The sequence below is a fragment of the Perognathus longimembris genome, chromosome 14 (genome assembly GCF_023159225.1).
Source record: "Perognathus longimembris pacificus isolate PPM17 chromosome 14, ASM2315922v1, whole genome shotgun sequence".
NCBI classification, from domain to species: Eukaryota; Metazoa; Chordata; class Mammalia; order Rodentia; family Heteromyidae; genus Perognathus; species Perognathus longimembris.
In genome coordinates, this window is record NC_063174.1 from 51,738,045 (window position 1) to 51,755,417 (window position 17,373).

At 40.3% G+C, this 17,373-nt stretch overlaps 1 protein-coding gene across 3 annotated transcripts in view; it reads left to right on the top strand.

Annotated features, from left to right (window-relative positions):
- The first annotated feature begins 590 nt into the window (after positions 1–590).
- Spata7 (spermatogenesis associated 7) overlaps positions 591–17,373 on the top strand; it is a 28,589-nt gene continuing 11,806 nt past the window's right edge. The window contains exons 1-5 of one of the 3 annotated variants that reach the window (XM_048362349.1): positions 591–754; positions 4,133–4,204; positions 6,808–6,903; positions 11,049–11,096; positions 13,032–13,165. In XM_048362349.1, the coding sequence (XP_048218306.1) occupies positions 715–754; positions 4,133–4,204; positions 6,808–6,903; positions 11,049–11,096; positions 13,032–13,165 (390 nt within the window). In that variant the 5' untranslated portion in view covers positions 591–714. The remainder of the gene's footprint in view (positions 755–4,132; positions 4,205–6,807; positions 6,904–11,048; positions 11,097–13,031; positions 13,166–17,373) is intronic. The other 2 variants (XM_048362351.1, XM_048362350.1) reach the window with 2 other exon arrangements.

Genomic DNA, 17,373 nt, shown 5'->3' on the forward strand with positions numbered 1-17,373 from the left:
AAAATAAATAGATTGAGGCCTTAAAATTTAAAAAAAAAAAAAAAAAAAAGGAGCACGGGGGACAGGTGAGCGGCTAAGGAAGCAAAATTACTTGGAACTGGTCATAGAGGTTAAGAATTAAGACGTCCATCCGCAGGTGGCTGGGTTGTTTTTCCATCCCTAAGGTTGTTCACGCATCCCAAAGCTCCCAGGTGGCTTTGAAATGCAGTTATTGTGGAACTGGCTAAGCGTCACCCCAGCCTCAGGTTCCACGTGTCCATTTGGCTTTTTGTGGTTGTTGTTTTTTTTCCTTCCCCTGGGATCCAGATGAAAGCGCGCCTTCTCCCCGCAGGTACAAGGCCAGCCAGGTGCTGGTGACTTGGAGTCTGACAGAAGGATTGGCAGCGGCCATCTTCCCAGCGGGCACCGGGGCATCTTCCCGGCGGGCACCGGGGCATCTTCCTGCTCGCTGTGTCCACCGGTACTAGCAGCTCCGCTCGGACCCTAGATTCCCGCGCCCGCCCCCAACCCCCCCCCGCGAGGGGCGTGGTCCTGGAAACGTCTGTCCTGCCTGCGTCGTGACGTCACAATTCCACGCCGAGGAACCCGCCCTTAGCAACCGGACGGGCATCGGTGTCCCGGGCCGCTGCCGACTCCTCCTTTCCACGCCACCATTGCAGGGGGGGTAGGGCCCGGCCGGGGGAAGGACCCGAGGGGACCCAGCGTGTCCCCACGATGGCTGCGAGAGGACTAAACATGGACGGCAGCCGGAGAGGTAAAAGGCAGCCTCGGGTCGGAGCGGTGGGGCTCGAGGCCCGGGCCCCGCGCGCGCCACGGGGCCGGTGTCGCCTCTAGTGATGCTCGGGGCCCGCGGCTGCCAGGGCGTCTGGCACTGTCAGAGGTCCTGCTTGCAGGTCTGCAGGTTCGCTTCCTGCCCGTGATGTTGTCGCCCTGACACCAGGACCCCCTCTCTTGAGAACTTGGGGTCGCGCGGCCTTTATCAAAACCTCCAGGGGCTGGGGATATAGCCTAGTGGCAAGAGTGCCTGCCTCGGATACGCGAGGCCCTAGGTTCGATTCCCCAGCACCACATATACAGAAAACGGCCAGAAGCGGCGCTGTGGCTCAAGTGGCAGAGTGCTAGCCTTGAGCGGGAAGAAGCCAGGGACAGTGCTCAGGCCCTGAGTCCAAGGCCCAGGACTGGCCAAAAACAAAAAAAAAAAACAAAAAAAAAAAAACCTCCAGAGCCCCCAAGCAGAGGAACCAACTTGATCGAATCAGCACATACCCTCCCCCCTGTTCAAAGTTATCTATTTAAATTGCCTTTAAATCAAGCCGCTAGCGGATTCCTTGAATTAGGTCTTGCTTTGAATATGAGTTGTATATGCCTTCAATATATAACCATTGATTAAAATAATGAAGGATTTCACTATCCTGGCAAAACCGTCAGTCTCAAGGACATGTTTTTAGTCCATGCATATTTGAAGGATGGTGTTCTTTTTTCCTGGCATTTAGTTTGAGACTACTTTTCCATGCCATTTTATATCATTCTGAGTCCAATCAGGATATAGTCACTACACTAATGTAATGCAAGAGGAAGGAGCATTAGGATTTGTTCCATCCAAGACAGTATCACTAACTCTCTGCCTTCCTTTCATTCTTTCTAACTTCTCTGTTTATACTTTATATTCCTTTTCTTCACCTTGAGTAAAACATTTGCTTCTATTAAAATGGAATTACAGTTAAGATCTCAGACACCTAAATCTGTTTCATATAATAATAGAGCATGGTTCCGTTGTTCAAGTACTAGCAATTTTTATTGGCCAAGGTAGTGCTCACGAACCAGATTTACCTGGGATCAGATCTTGAATCATACTGTAGTCATGTAATCTTGACAAGTTACAAGTTTAACTTCTTTGAGTTTTATCAACCCTCAGTTATAAAGTGAAGAGAATGATAGTGCTTACAGAGCTGTAAGGGTTAAATGAATCTTTACGAGCACAGTATATAAATCTTAGAACAGTATCTGACAGAATGCAATAAACATTTTGACTAACAGTGAAGAAATCGAACTAAAACGGGGTTGAGATAAAATGGGAATTTTTTGGCTTATGTATAGTTAAGTTCAGAGATGGAGTTATAGCTCAGCTGGTACAATACCAGCCATTGAGCAAAGCGTCAAGTACTGAATTTGAGTCTGGGTCTCACACCAACAAAAAAACAAAAAAAAAAAAAGAAGAAAAGTTTAGGGAAGGTAGAGCTTCAAACATAGCTGGCTCCAAGAACTCAGTTACCAGAAATGTTTCTATCTTATGTTCAGGCTTTGTTCCCAGGCAGGTTCACCTTTCCCAGTACAAGATGGCCTACCGAACTTACTTAGATCCTACATTGAGCATAGCAAGCTGGACACAAAGAGCATCTTCCCTAATCGGTCCAGCAAGCATCCCAGGATTAATTCTCAGTGGCTGGACATGGGTCATTCCTGATTCAGCCATCATGGCTTACCAGAACTGGCTTCTATGCCCAGTGGGCTCAGCGCTACTGCATCCACCCGGGCTAAGATTTTGTGCCTGTACTCAGGCTTGAACTTAGCCAGATACTTTTTTTCCTTGGTGCTAGTCCTGGGCTTGATGAGGGCCTGGGTGCTGAACTTTTCTGCTCAAGGCCAGTGCTCTACCACCTGAGCCATAGCTCCATGTCCGACAATTTTTTTGTAATTAATTGGAGATCAACATCTCATGGACATTCCTGCCGGGGCTGGCATTCAACCATGATCCTCAAATCTCAGCCAGCCTCCTGAGTAACTAGTATTACAGGTATGAGTCACGGGTGCTCAGCAAGCCTGGCACTCTTGCTTGGCTTTTTCACTCAAGACTGGCACTCTACCCCTTCAGCAACACTTCCGCTTTCTCATTCTGCATTTGGATTTTACTGTTCTTGTCTTTCTTTGTCTTCCACATTTTTCACATCTCTACTAGACTTGGAATGTATCCTTTCAGCATCTTTATAGTTGTTAAGCGCCCATCTTATATAACAAGCTTGCAGGCATTTTACCGCTGGTGTTGGAGATATAGCATAGAGATAGAGTAGTTGGCTCTTCCTTGGCACAGCGTTTGATCTCTGGCACGCTCTCCCACTCCCATACTCACAGACAAAAAGGTCTTAATAGCACAATATTTGTGCTTTGTATGTTAATTTCGCAACTTTGTGCTGTTTTGAAAATTGTAATTACAAATTCAATCACTTTTTGGAGAAAAATTATTTTATGATCAGTTCTATTTGTACTTTTCCAGAATCCTATGTAGTCTGACAGATTGAAGTCTTCTTTTAGAGGAGATGGTTATCTATTACTAGAGTTCTTTTTATATATTCCTATATTCCTTAGTTAGGAATCGGCATTCAGGACCAATGCGGGCCACACAGCAAGATGGCAAGATTCCACCAAAAAAAGAAAACCCGGGCACTTGTGGCTCATGCCTGAAATCCAGCCCAGACAGACAAATCTCTGAGACTCTTAAGTTAACCACTAGAAAACCGGAAGTGGTAGAGGACTCACTGGCCTTGAGCAAAAGTGCTCAGGAACAGCACCTAGGCCCTGAGTTCAAGCCCCATGACCAACAAACAGAAAGGAAAAAAACATAATAACAAAACCACTACACACACACACACACACACACACACACACACACACACGTGAGTGCCAGTGAAATGGAAGTCTGAAGGTGAGTTTTGTTTTTTTGTTTTTTTGCCAGTCTTGAGGCTTGAAGTCAGGACCTGAGCACTGTCCCTGAACTTCTTGTGCTCAAGAGTAGCATTCTACCACTTGAGCCACAACACCACTTCTGGCTTTTTCTGTTTATGTGGTGCTGAGGAATCGAACCCAGGGCTTCATGCATGCTAGGCAAGTACTCTATCATTAAGCCACATTCCCAGCCCCTGAAGGTGAGATGTTTTATAATAACTTCTTAAAACAGAAAACCTCAATTCATTACCACCGAATTTTCATATCCAACATATTATTGCTGGCTAGTAAAATGATTGAATAAAAATTTTTGATGACCACTTAAAGACAGATTTTCTTGTTTTTGGAATAGTTAATATTGGTTTTGTATTTCATTATCCTAATTCTTATTTTTTTGTTTTCTTCTTAAAAGTCAGAACCCCTGTCCTTCCCAAATATGGTCCACCATGTATATTTAAAGGACACTTGAGCACCAAAAGTAATGGTAAGTACTGTACTTAAACTTCTAGCTCTGGTAAAAGATGTTTTGTTTCCTATATTGGCAAACTATAGTACATAATGAATCAATTACTTTATTTAATGGGTATTTTGACTTGACATTATTATATTAAATATCAAAAGAATTGTTTAGAGAAATTTAAGAGTTCATTATTTTGAACTATTACTATGTCCTGAATGTTGACTGCTGCCTGCCAACTGCAGTCTGTAGTCCGTAGTCTGCTTTACCACCAGACTACCCTGTCAGAGCAGGGCTACCTTGTTAAGATGGTAGGTATTGTGTTAAAGACAGCCCTGGGAAGGAACAGCTGTGCAGAGAAAGAGAGAACTTGAATTTATCCTACGTGAATGTTGTAGACTTCTTTTTCCAACTGGATTTCTAGGTCCTATTATAGATTAATATTTTAAAGCCTCCAAAGTAAAACTTTAATGTTATCTTTGAATTTTTGTATTAAGTTATAAGCCTGGGTTTTAGGCACAATAATGGAAACCCTTTGTCCTTATTTCTATGAATAATCTTTGACAGTATTTTTTCCAAATAAGAAGTATAGGGCACATTTTCAGTGACTCACTTTTTGTACTACAGTGTATATGGAGAGGCAGAGCACACACCAGGATCATAAATTTTGAAAAATAAGCCTAAAATTTCTGAAACTAGACTTAAAATATATATACATACTAAGGTATAGATAGATAGTAGGATGAAGAATAGTATGTAATGTTGGCTAGCTTTCTTTAGTGTATGTGCAGAGCTTGTGTAGATGTAGTAGTTGTCAGAATGGGGGTGCAGGGCTGGGGATATAGCCTAGTGGCAAGAGTGCCTGCCTCAGATACACGAGGCCCTAGGTTCGATTCCCCAGCACCACATATACAGAAAACGGCCAGAAGCGGCGCTGTGGCTCAAGTGGCAGAGTGCTAGCCTTGAGCAGGAAGAAGCCAGGGACAGTGCTCAGGCCCTGAGTCCAAGCCCCAGGACTGGCCAAAAAAAAAAAAAAAAAAGAATGGGGGTGCAACAGTTCACAGCCAAACATAGTGTCCTTTATTAGCAATGTAGCCAGCAATGTAGTTTATATTTTAGTGCCTTGGTTTCTAATAAATGGTTATAATCATGACTAGATAAAGAGTTTTTACATTTAAAAAGCTTGGAGCAATGCTTGGTAAGTGGTATTCACTCAACAAATACTTTTAATGATAATAAAGTTCACAATTATTGCCTATGCTTATATTATGCATAGATGTACTGGAGGTGTGACTCAAATGGTAGAGCACCAGCTGAGCAAGCTGAGTAAACTTGAGGAGGTCCTGAAAAAGGAAAAACAAAAACAAAAAGACTTTCCCCAGAAGAAATGATTTAAAAAGTGATAGAGTTATAGATTTGGGAGGGGAGACTGAGGCTCAGTATTGAAAAATCACAAAATTTTCTGTCGCTACATGCCGTTCTAGCTCTTGCCTATATGTATGTATTCTCAGAAAACATTGAAAGCAAATATGTCTGTTGCCTAGTATGTGCAAGTCCCTGGGTTTGATCCCCAGCACTACAAAGAAATTATATCCACAGGTTTTTTGTGTGTGTGTGTGTGTTTTTGCCAGTCCTGGGCCTTGGACTCAGGGCCTGAGCACTGTCCCTGGCTTCCTTTTGCTCAAGGCTAGCACTCTGCCACTTGAGCCACAGCGCCACTTCTGGCCAATTTTTATATATGTGGTGCTGGGGAATCGAACCGAGGGCTTCATGTATACGAGGCAAGCACTCTTGCCACTAGGCCATATCCCCAGCCCCTATCCACAGTTTTATATGTGTGCTTTCTTCCAACAGTTTGAAGGTCAAAAAGTTTCATGCCATGTGATTTTTATGGTATTTGTTTTAAGATAGCCCTACTACATTTAAAGAACTCTACTAATGGGCTGGGAATATGGCCTAGTGGCAAGAGTGCTTGCCTTGTATACATGAAGCCCTGGGTTCAATTCCTCAGCACCACATACGTAGAAAATGGCCAGAAGTGGCACTGTGGCTCAAGTGGCAGAGTGCTAGCCTTGAGCAAAAAGGAAGCCAGGGACAGTGCTCAGGCCCTGAGTCCAAGGCCCAGGACTGGCAAAAAAAAAAAAAAAAAAAAAAAAAGAACTCTACTAAACAGATTTGTAGATACTGTTTCCAGTTGAGAAACTAGAAATTTGCCCTCAGAATGAAATCTTTGTATAAGTTTTTGTGGTATAAGATTTGTTAAATTTCCTAATTTCTGTGGATTGATTGAGGATTAGCATGTTAATATTTTAAAATCAAGCAAGTAGCAAAAAATCTTTAGTTATGAATGAGATATATTAAAAAGAAAGAAATTTTAAGGTAATAATAGGTTGCTTCTAGAGTCTTTTCCCCCAAACTCTTGGGCCTTGCAAGGCTTTGAACCCAAGTAGTCATAGCTCATCAGTGTTAGCAGTGCAAGATTCGAGCTAGCAGGCACTCAGCCTCACCGAGGCAGAGTTTCACTATCACTGTGGTTTAATTTCACAACATTTTGTAAGAAGTAACTTATCTTGTGATTATTAATGTATTCATTTTAAGTATATAATGATTAAATATGTTTTAATTTTTAGCTTTTTGCACTGACTCCTCTTCTCTCAGACTAACCACTCTCCAGCTGGTCAAGAATCACATGGCTGTTCACTATAATAAAATCCTTTCAGCCAAAGGTAAAAGTGTAAATGTGAACTTTCTGTGCCCAATTTGACACCCCACTCCCCCCACCAGCTTTTTGACTCCCCAAAATAAATCTTTGGCAAAAATTATTTTATAGGAGGATTTGTCTCTGGTATAGTGGGATACCAACCATTGACTGTGTCTGTGGCACAGACTCAGAACACTGGGGGTTTTGTTTGTGTTTTTTTACTATATTTGAAATCTCTATAATGCCTACACTATTTAATTTTGTGTGTTAGAATTATTATTTTGTCATTAGATGCCACTTTTTTTTCCTTTCTATTTACATTTTTTTCCTTGTAGCCCAGGTAGGCTTTAAACTTGCAATTCTCCTGCCTCAGCCTCCTGAGTGGTAAAATTATCAATGTACAACACCACACCTAGCTGGCTATTGAATTTAATGTTTATAGTCACTTCTTTGTTTTCAAATCTACTTTGAAAGTCACACAAAGAAGATATTGGCTACTGTTTTTCTTTTTTACATTTTTATCTAAATATAAGTACATAATCAGTTAACTATTTTGAAAAATGTATGTTTATAATCATTACTATAATTACACTCTCAAACTAGAATCATTTGACTCTATTTAGGCCAGATTCTCCTGCCACCTGTTTTTGTACAATATGAACTAAGGACAATGTTTATATTTTAAAGGTTAAAAAAAGATAAAATAACAATAGTTTGTGACATGTGAAAGTAATATGAAATTCAGATATAACAGTTCATAGACACAGCCATGCTCATTCTTTTACATACCTGTGTCCACTTTTGAACTAACAGGCAGAGCTGACTGCTTGTGACAGACTGTGGCACCCTGCAAAGCCTTTGCTTGCCCTCTGACCCTTTACAGAAAAATCAGTCCTTATCAGTTCTTATCTTTTGCAGTAAGTCCCCCTCCCTCAGATCCCTGGAAGCCACTAATCTTCACAGTTGCTAGTTTTAACCTCTTCTATACTTTCATGTAAATACAATCACTTCTTTCAGGCAGCATTATTCCTTTAAGACTAACCCATGTTGTTGTGTTTATCAGTATGTCTTCCTTTTATTACTAAGTAGTATCCCATTTAATGAACCTGACATCATCTGTTTATTAATTCACCGACTGGTGAACACCAGATTGTTTTGGCTCACTTTTGGATGCTGGGAATAAAGCTGTTATAAATATCCACAGATAACCTGTGAAGCTGTTTCTATATTTGCTTGAGTGGAACTGTGCAGTAATATTATGGCAAGTGTACATTTAACCTTACAAGAGGAGGCCAAACTCGTCCAGAGTTCCTGCACTGCTTTGCATTCCCATTGCTTCCTCATCCCCACCAACACCTGCTGGCGGTGGTCCTTGTTAGCCATGGCAGGGGACATGTCATAGTAGCTCTTCATTGTTTGAGCTTCCAGAGACCCTGATGCCTAATGATGCAGCCTTATTGGTTCGTTGGTCTTCTATTTAAATCTTTTGTCCACTTTTTAAAATAGATTGTTTTGTTTCTGTAATGGTAAGTTATGAGCTCTTTACATACTAAAAATGCAGGTCTTGCATCTGATACATGTTTTATAAGTATTTTCCCCTGTCTGTGGCTGGTTCTTTTTCCTCATAGTGTTGTGGACCAAACTCAGGGCCTCATACCTGTGAAACAAACTTTCTACATCTAAGCTACACCTCATATTTTCTTTTAAAAATATTCTGGAATAAGTTTTAGTAACAACAAGGTTAAAAAATAAAAGGTATAATTATTATATACCCTTTCCCTAAACCCCCCTAAAAATTTTAAGACCCATAATATAACTATTAAAACCAGGATATTAATACAATACTAATAACTATGGGCCTTACTTCAATTTCACTAGTTTTTTGGTTTTTGGTTTTTTTGCTAATTTCACTTTATTTTAATTTTTTTTTTAGACAGGGTCCTTCTATGTAGCCCAGACTGGGACAGTGAACCTACCTCTATTTCCCAATGACTTATTTTTCTCATTTGAAGAACTAAAATTTTAAATTTTTTAGTATATTTTATGATGCTTACTTTTTTTGTATTTATTATCAAACTGAATTACAGGGAGGTTACAGTTTCATACATTAGGCATTGGATACATTTCTTGTACTGTTTGTTACCTCGTCCCTCATTCCCCTTCCCCCCTCCCCCTTTCAGTTGTTGTTCAGTTCATTTACACCACACAGTTTTGCAAGTATTGCTTTTGTAGTTGTTGGTCTTTTTTTTTTTTTTTTGGCCAGTCCTGGGGCTTGGACTCAGGGCCTGAGCACTGTCCCTGGCTTCTTTTTGCTCAAGGCTAGCACTCTGCCACTTGAGCCACAGCACCACTTCTGGCCGTTTTCTGTATATGTGGTGCTGGGGAATTGAACCCAGGGCCTCATGTATACGAGGCAAGCACTCTTGCCACTAGGCCATATCCCCAGCCCCCTGTTGGTCTTTTTTTTAACCCTGTGTCTCTCGATTTTGGTATTCCCTTTCAATTTCCTAGTTCTAATACCAGTATACACGGTTTACAATGTACTCAGATAAGATACAGAGATAGTGCAGGTACAACCACAGGAAGGGGATACAAGAGGATCATCAATAATAGAAGCTACAGTTACACATGGCACGTTGAAAGTAGTTACAACTGTGATATAACAATCGTTTCCATAACATGGAGTTCATTTCACTTAGCATCATCTTATGTGTTCATAAGGGTATAGCTGTTGGGCTCTTGTGATCCTCTTCTGTGACTTGCCTAAACCTGTGCTAATTATTCCCTATAAGGGAGACCATAGAGTCCATGTTTCTTTGGGTCTGGCTCACTTCACTTAGTATAACTTTTTCCAAGTCCTTCTATTTCCTTACAAATGGGACAATGTCATTCTTTCTGATAGAGGCACAAAATTCTATTGTATATATGTACCACATTTTCCTGATCCATTCATCTACTGAGGGGCATCTGGGTTGGTTCCAGATTCTGATGCTTACATTTTTAAGTAAGTAAAATTTTCAAAATAAATGTTAAAAATGTGAGGGCTGGGAGCTGGCAGTATGGCCTAATGGCAAGAGTGCTTGCCTCATATACATGAAGCCCTGAGTTCAATTCCCCAGCACCACATATATAGAAAAGGCCAGAGGTGGCGCTGTGGCTCCAGTGGTAGAGTGCTAGTCTTGAGCAAAAAGAAGCCAGGGACAGTGCTCAGGCCCTGAGGTCAAGCGCCAGGACTAGCCAAAAAAAAAAAAAAAAAAGTGAAATCAAATTCAGTTTTCATGATTTTCCTATAGCTTGTGTTTTTAATGCCTTATTGAATTCTTGGCCTAATTTAGGGCACTAAGGTTTTCTAAACTTATTTCCTTCTAGATATTTTGTACTTTTTAATCTTGCATTTATGTTCGTTGTATGATTGAAGTGTCACTCTTTGCCCAATCATATTCAAATTTTCCAGTACCATAGCTCCTTTCCCCCTTCAATTACTGTGACACTTTTGGAAAGTCATTGGCCATATGTGTGGGTCTTCTTTTTTACTTAGTCTTTGGACCTGTTAATCTACATGCCTGTCTTTATGTCTACCACTTTATGGCATTACAGTAAGTGTAAATCAGGTAGTATAAGTCCTCCACTTTGCTCTTGTATTTTATCAAGTTTATTTTAACTCCAATTCTTGCTAATGTACATGAGAAAGGTATAGTATTAGGTCAGTGATAAAACATTTATTTTTTTCAGTCTTTGTTTCTTGTTTCATTTTGAATAGTTTATATTACTATTTTAAGTTCTCTGATATTTTCTTCTACAGTATCTAGAGAGCTGTTAATTCCAACCAGTGTAGTTTTATTAAAGATATTTTATTGGGCTGGGAATATGGCCTAGTGGCAAGAGTGCTTGCTTGCCTCATATACATGAAGTCCTGGGTTCAATTCCCCAGTACCACATATATAGAAAAGGGCCAGAAGTGACACTATGGCTCAAGTGGCAGAGTGCTAGCCTTGAGGAAAAAGAAGCCAGGGACTGTGCTCAGGCCCTGAGTCCAAGCTCCAGGACTGGCCAAAAAAAAAAACAAGATATTTTATTGTTCATATCTGTAAGTACAGTAAAATTCAAAACAAAATTCAAGCACTAGAACTTTTTGTGATTTCCATACTTACTATTTGTTTTCATTTTCAGCTGTAGTGGACTGTTCAATTCCAATAAGCGTAAATACCAGCATCAAATGTAAGTAATTTTTGGTGCACTGCCTTTTTAGAAAAACATGGTAAAATATACATCACATAAAATTTGTTACCTTAACTGTTTTAAGTGTACACATAAGTGTTTTGTTTCCAAAATTCTTCATCTTGCAAAACTACAACTCTTGTATCCATGAAACAGTATTCCTCTACCAGGCCTGGATGCCACCCTTCTCTGTCCTTTCTGTAGGGATTTGACTGTTCCCTGTTCCTTAAGGTATATTTTCTTTTCTTTTCTTTCTTTCTTTTTTTTTTATTTATTTTTATTTTTTGCTGGTCCTGGGCTTGGGTGCTGAACCTAAGCTTCTTTTGCTCAAGGCCAGCACTCTACCACTTGAGCTACGGTGTCACTTCGAAGGTCTACTTTATATCTCAATGAATCTCACTCTCAAGTATTTTTTCCTTTGTGACTCAAATGTAATAGTGTTGTAGAAGTCCATTCATGTTCTTTTATGTCATAATCTCTTATTGTGGTAAGGCTGAAAAAGACGCTTTGTGTGCATGTATCACATTTGGTTTTTTTGTTTTTGACAGTATGGGAGTTTGAATTCAAAGCCTCATGCTTGCCAGACTGGTCTACTACCACTTGAGCCACTCTGCCATCCCCTTTGGGGGCTGGCTATTTTCACTTTGTGCCCTTGACTGGCCTAAACAGCAGTCCACATATTTGTGCTTCCTTTTGTTACTAGGATGACAAATACATGCCACTGCAACCAGCCATTGGTTGAGATGGAGTTTGCAAGCTTTTTATTTGTTTCCAGTTGTTTTTCAAAGCCTGAGCTATCCCCAAACTGTGATTCCCTCCATCCTGCCTCCCAAGAAGCTAGAATTACAGGCATGAGTGACCCCGTGCAGCTCATATACTATAGTGTGTGTGTTCACCAGTCCTTGGTTACTTGAGTTGTTTATAACCTTAGCTATTGTGAGAAATACCTCTAGAGACCTGAATACACAAATCTATCTTTGAAGCCTTTCTTTTCAGTACTCAAGTGTATTCCCAGAAGTAAAATTGTTTAATTCTGGAGTTAGGCTACCTTTCATTTCGCCCTATTTATTTTGTATACAATGGTTAATCTCTGGTGACAAGTTGATACTTAAAGCACACTTAAGTGTGAAGCCACTTTCCTGTTTTTATTTTCAAGTGTGTATTAGTTAGAGAACTAGAAGCCTAGTGCCATGATTGAAAATATTATTCAGATTTGAGGGTGTGATGGCATATGTCTATAATCCCAGCGTACTGAAGGCTAAGGCAGGAAGATTGTTGATTTTGAAGACAGCCTGGGCTACATAAAGAGACTCTGTCACAAAGAAAGAAAAAAGGAAGGCAAAGGAAAAAAAGGAAGGAAAGGGGGAAGAGGATGGAAGTGGGTTTTTAAAATGTAATGTGGATTTCTTGTTTTATTTTACATTTGTCGTTATTTATGAGGTTTTTTGATGTTTGTTTTTTGAGACATGATCTCATTATATTGCCCAGGCTGGTCTTGAATTCCTGAGTCAAGTAACACCCTATCTCCTTTCCCTAGTAGCCAGGACTACAGGAGTATGTCACCGTGCCCAGCTGCAAAATGACATTTTTTTAAGTCATGTACAGTTCAATATTTTAATAGCATATACCTCTATTGATAGTACTTCACTTGGAGAAGTCTGCATTTCAGTTACAGAGTCACACAGCATGGCTGAGCATCTCCCACCTGTTTCTCTATAAATACCTGCCAGTATCTATACTTTCCCTGAGACTCTGTAGTTAATCCATTTAGAATTTCCGTAGAGTACATGTTTAACTCAATACAGAAAATTTTACTGGTTTTATTTACCTATCATGGTATAAACATTTTTAGCAAGAAAAATATTCCTTATCTAACAAGACCAAAACTTTAATCTTTCTTTAACATATTTTAAAAGATGTATTTTTCCCCCTTAGATGCAGACCAACAACGAAGAGAGAAACTCAAAAAAGAATTAGCACGATGTGAAAAACAGTTGAAATTAGCTAAAACTGCAATGCAATCCCATCCTAAAATTAATTCCAAGTCATTTTTTAACACCGTTCGGAAGGTAAGACCACGTTTTTACCATTTAAAAGCAAATATTTCTAAGATGCTTTATCAGTAATCTAACATGATTTTAGGCAGCATTTCACAGTAGGTTGGCATCAACAGACCTCTATCACTAAGAACAAAATGGTGCTGGCACCAGAGGTGCATGCCTGTAATCCTAGCTACTCAGGGGGCTGAGATCTAAGGATCACGACTGGACGCTAGCCAGTGCAGACAAGTCTGAGAGAATCTCTGTCTCCAGTTAACCACTAGAAAAGCTGAAAGTGGACGTGTGGCTCCAGTGGTAGAGTGAAAAAGACAACCTTGCATGAAAAAGCCATACAAGAACTGGAGGCCCTGAGCGCTTAGCCCAGTACTGGCAGGAAGAAGAAAGAAAAGAGCCAGATGGTTAATATTTCAGATTTTTCATACCACACCCAGTGTCTGTCACAACTATTCTGCCACTAGAAAGCAGAAAAGGACAATACCAAATAAGTCTTAATTAACTATAAAAGATTGAGTCATATTTAGTATACAGGCTATAGTTTGTTGACCTTGGCTATAGGTTTTCTGTGGTTCTTTTTAATATCGAACTAAAGATCTTCTTTTCTATATCAACTTTGCTAAGAGGATTTTTTCCACTCCCTTATGAATGGATAATTTAAACTTTTTTACATCTCAGAATGATATCATTTTCCTCTTTTAGTCCACTAATGTGCTGAATTAGAAAACTTTCTAATCTTAAACTGACTTCATATCTTTAGTATAAACAGAATTCCATCATGCTGTATACCACTATTCATGGCTGCATTGAGTTGCTAATGTTCTATTTAGATTTCAGCATCTGAACATCCGTGGTACCTGCCTGCCATCTGTTTTATATACATCCTTATGTCTGGTTAGGCTGACATCATAAACTGAGCACTGATTCCTCTTTTTTGTATCTAGCTTGAAATATCTAGTTTGAAATAATTGGTCTTTGAATTTGACAGTTCCTCAACATTAAAAATTTTTGTTCTGCTCAAGACTGTCACTCTATCCCTTGAGCCCTCTAACATTAAAATGTTTAATTTTAGAAACCTCAGCATCACAACACTAGAGCTATATAATGAACCCATATATTCTTGTCACCAGGTATAACCATGATCATAGGGCCAGTCTCATCTCATCTGGGTCCCCACTGACTGCCTCCATCCCAGATTATTTTGGACAGAATCCTCCATCCTGTAAATTCATCCTGTAAGCATTTTGTGGCCAGTGGGAAAGCCTGGGAAGGTCTCAAACAGACCAGAAATAACCTTCCACACAGAGTTTCTCCGTTCTTCAAAGAACTGAGAAAGAATTCAGAGATGAGACAAAGAGATTGGAAGTTTTATTACAGAGCAAAAGTACACACTCAAGAGAGCATGAGCTTCTTGGGAGAATGGTCTCTCTAGGATTTTAGACAGCTGTCTTAAGAACAAACTCGAATTGGAGAGAAGGTTGTTCTTGAGTTTTGCGGGGCAAGATGTGGAATTCTAGGAAAAGACCAGAATTGTCACTAAATAGAGTTTACTCCACTTTCCTGTCCTTAGATGGGATTTTCTCTTGTGCCCTACATCAGATGTCCAATGAGAATAGGCTGTTTGCAAGGCTAATGGATGAGTCAATGCTAGATCCTATTAAGATGAAGCAAGGAATACCTAACAGTCACCATGATCAGCCAGGTGGGGAGGGTCGTCCTTTTTATCGCATGATCACTGTGATGTCCTGCTCTAGTACAGCTTTGCAGTTGCATCAGTCACCAGCCACCATGCAGTTTGCCTTTTTTCCCCCCAATGCTTTCTAGCCTTCTTCAATTTTCGTATATATCTAATAGAGAACACCACCACACTATAGCCAGGCTTTGTGGTTCATGTATGTAATCTCAGCTAGCAGAGAAGTAAGGCAGGCCTTTGCAACATAGTCCCCACCTCAAAAAAAAATTTTTTTTCCTTAAATGTCCATGTGTAATAATGAACTCCTGTAATCTCAGCTCCTCTGGAGGCAGAGCTGGGCAGATCATAGTTTGAGGCCAGCCCACCAAGGCAAAAAGTTAGTGAGACCTCATTTTAACAACTAAATCAGATGTGATAGTACGCCCCTGTGGTTCCAGCCATGAAGGAGACTGTCAGTAGCTGTTCTGTTTCCTGCCCCTAACTCGCATCACGTGTTGTTGAGCCTACCACTGCTCCATTTACCAGGTACTAAATGCTGCATTTTTTAAACTGATGTAACACTTTCATTTCAAATGAAAATGTGACTTACCAGTATTCAGAGAAAATGACTATTTGTCCACACCAATGAAACTGAGAAATGTGGAGGAAGTTTGGATTTTGGTTGGGGAGTTTATATCATTATAAACTTAACAAAGGCTACACTGAATGGCATATGAATAATGAGACACTTGTAGTAATCTGGAAAAATACTTACAAGGTGATCCAAGGCAGTATAGAGAGCTCAGGAATACATTTAAGAGATACTTATTTTAGCCAAGAGCTGATGGCTCATTCCTGCAATGCTTGCTACTTTGTTCGAAGCCAGCCAGGATCAAAAAGTTTATGAGTCTCCTTCTCCAATGAAGGAGAAGATGCTGGGCATGTCCCAAGTTGTAGAGTGCCTGCTGAGCAAGTGAGAGACCCCTGTTCAAACCCCAGTACCACCTAGAGAGAGAGAGATAAAGATGAAGAAGGGAGAAAGAGAGAAATATTTATCCCTCAGACTTGGCGACTGGTTTGAGAGGAGTAGAGTTGTTGGGTTCCTGCTTGAACATCTAGGAGAATGACGTTATACTGTTCAAGGAAATAAGAGTAACAGGATGAAGTGAGCTTTTCTTCAGGGGTGGGAGTAATTCAAAGTATGAGCTTGTTTGGGTATGCTTGCTTCAGGATGTCTTTAGAACATCTAGAACATTCAGTAAATAGTTGGATGCAGGCATCTGTGTCAGGAAAGAGATCTGGGCTGTAAATAGAGTTGGAGTCATCAGGGGAAGGAGTGAATATGATTAAGAACTCCCCAGGCTAGTGTATAGATAAAAGCTGCAGAAATAGAGCTGCTTGCTTCAGAATAAATCTGCCGTGGGCTCCGTGCTGTAATTTACCATCTGGGAATCTGGGCATCCATGCTTGACTCACAAGCATATTTTCATTTTGTGATTATATATTATACATTTTTTTTTTATTTTTACAGCACTGCGGATGGAACCCACAACTTTGTGCCTGCTAGGCAAGCACTCTACCACCAAGCTGTGTCTTAAAAGAGACTGTTTGGCATTTTACTTGAGTAAAAAAATACTTCTACAAGTAATACTACTAACTACTGCTAACCAAAACTACTGCTATCAAGTCTGTGAGATGTCATCTTTCTTTGTGTTTTCATTTGTTTTGTTACAGTACTAGAACTTAAACTCAGAGCCTCATGCTCTCTCTTGTCTTTTCTGCTCAAGGCTGTCACTCTACCCTTGAGCCATACAATCATCTCTGGCTTTTAGTTGGAAATGAGTCTCACAGACTTGCTTGTCTGGGCTGGTTTTGAACCTTGATCCTCTGATCTCAACTTCCTGAGTGACTAGGATTACTGTATCAACTACCAGCACTCTGAGATTTCATCTTAATAGAGGGAAACTGGATGCTCTGACAAGATTCTGTCATCCCAGCACTTGTGGGAAGCCTGAAATAGGTAGATCGCAGTCTAGGCACACTACTAGGCAAAAAGCAAGACCTTATCTCAAAATCAACCTTGAGCAAGCCCAGGCACTGGTGGCTCACACCTGTAATCCTAGCTACTCAGGAGACTGAGATCTGAAGATCACAGTTCAAAGCTACCTGGGGCAGGAAAATCTGTGATATTTTTATCTCCACTAAACTACCAAAAAAAAAAAAAAAAAAGGCTGGAAGTGGAGCTGTGGCTCAAAGTGAAAGAGTGCTAGCCTTGAGCAAAAGAGGCTGAAGAGACAGTACCCAAACCTTAACTTCAAGCCCCACAACTGGCAAACACACACACACACACACACACACTCTCTCTCTCTCTCTCTCTCTCTCTCTCTCTCTCTCTCTCTCTCTCTCTCTCTCTAAATTAAGTAACCAGCAAAACACAGGGCTCTAAAATACAGGAGTAGAGTGCTTACCTAGCAACTGATAAGTCCTGATTCCAAATCCCAGTATCACAAAAAAGCACTAAAACTTACCTAATTTTCAAATGAGTTTTAAA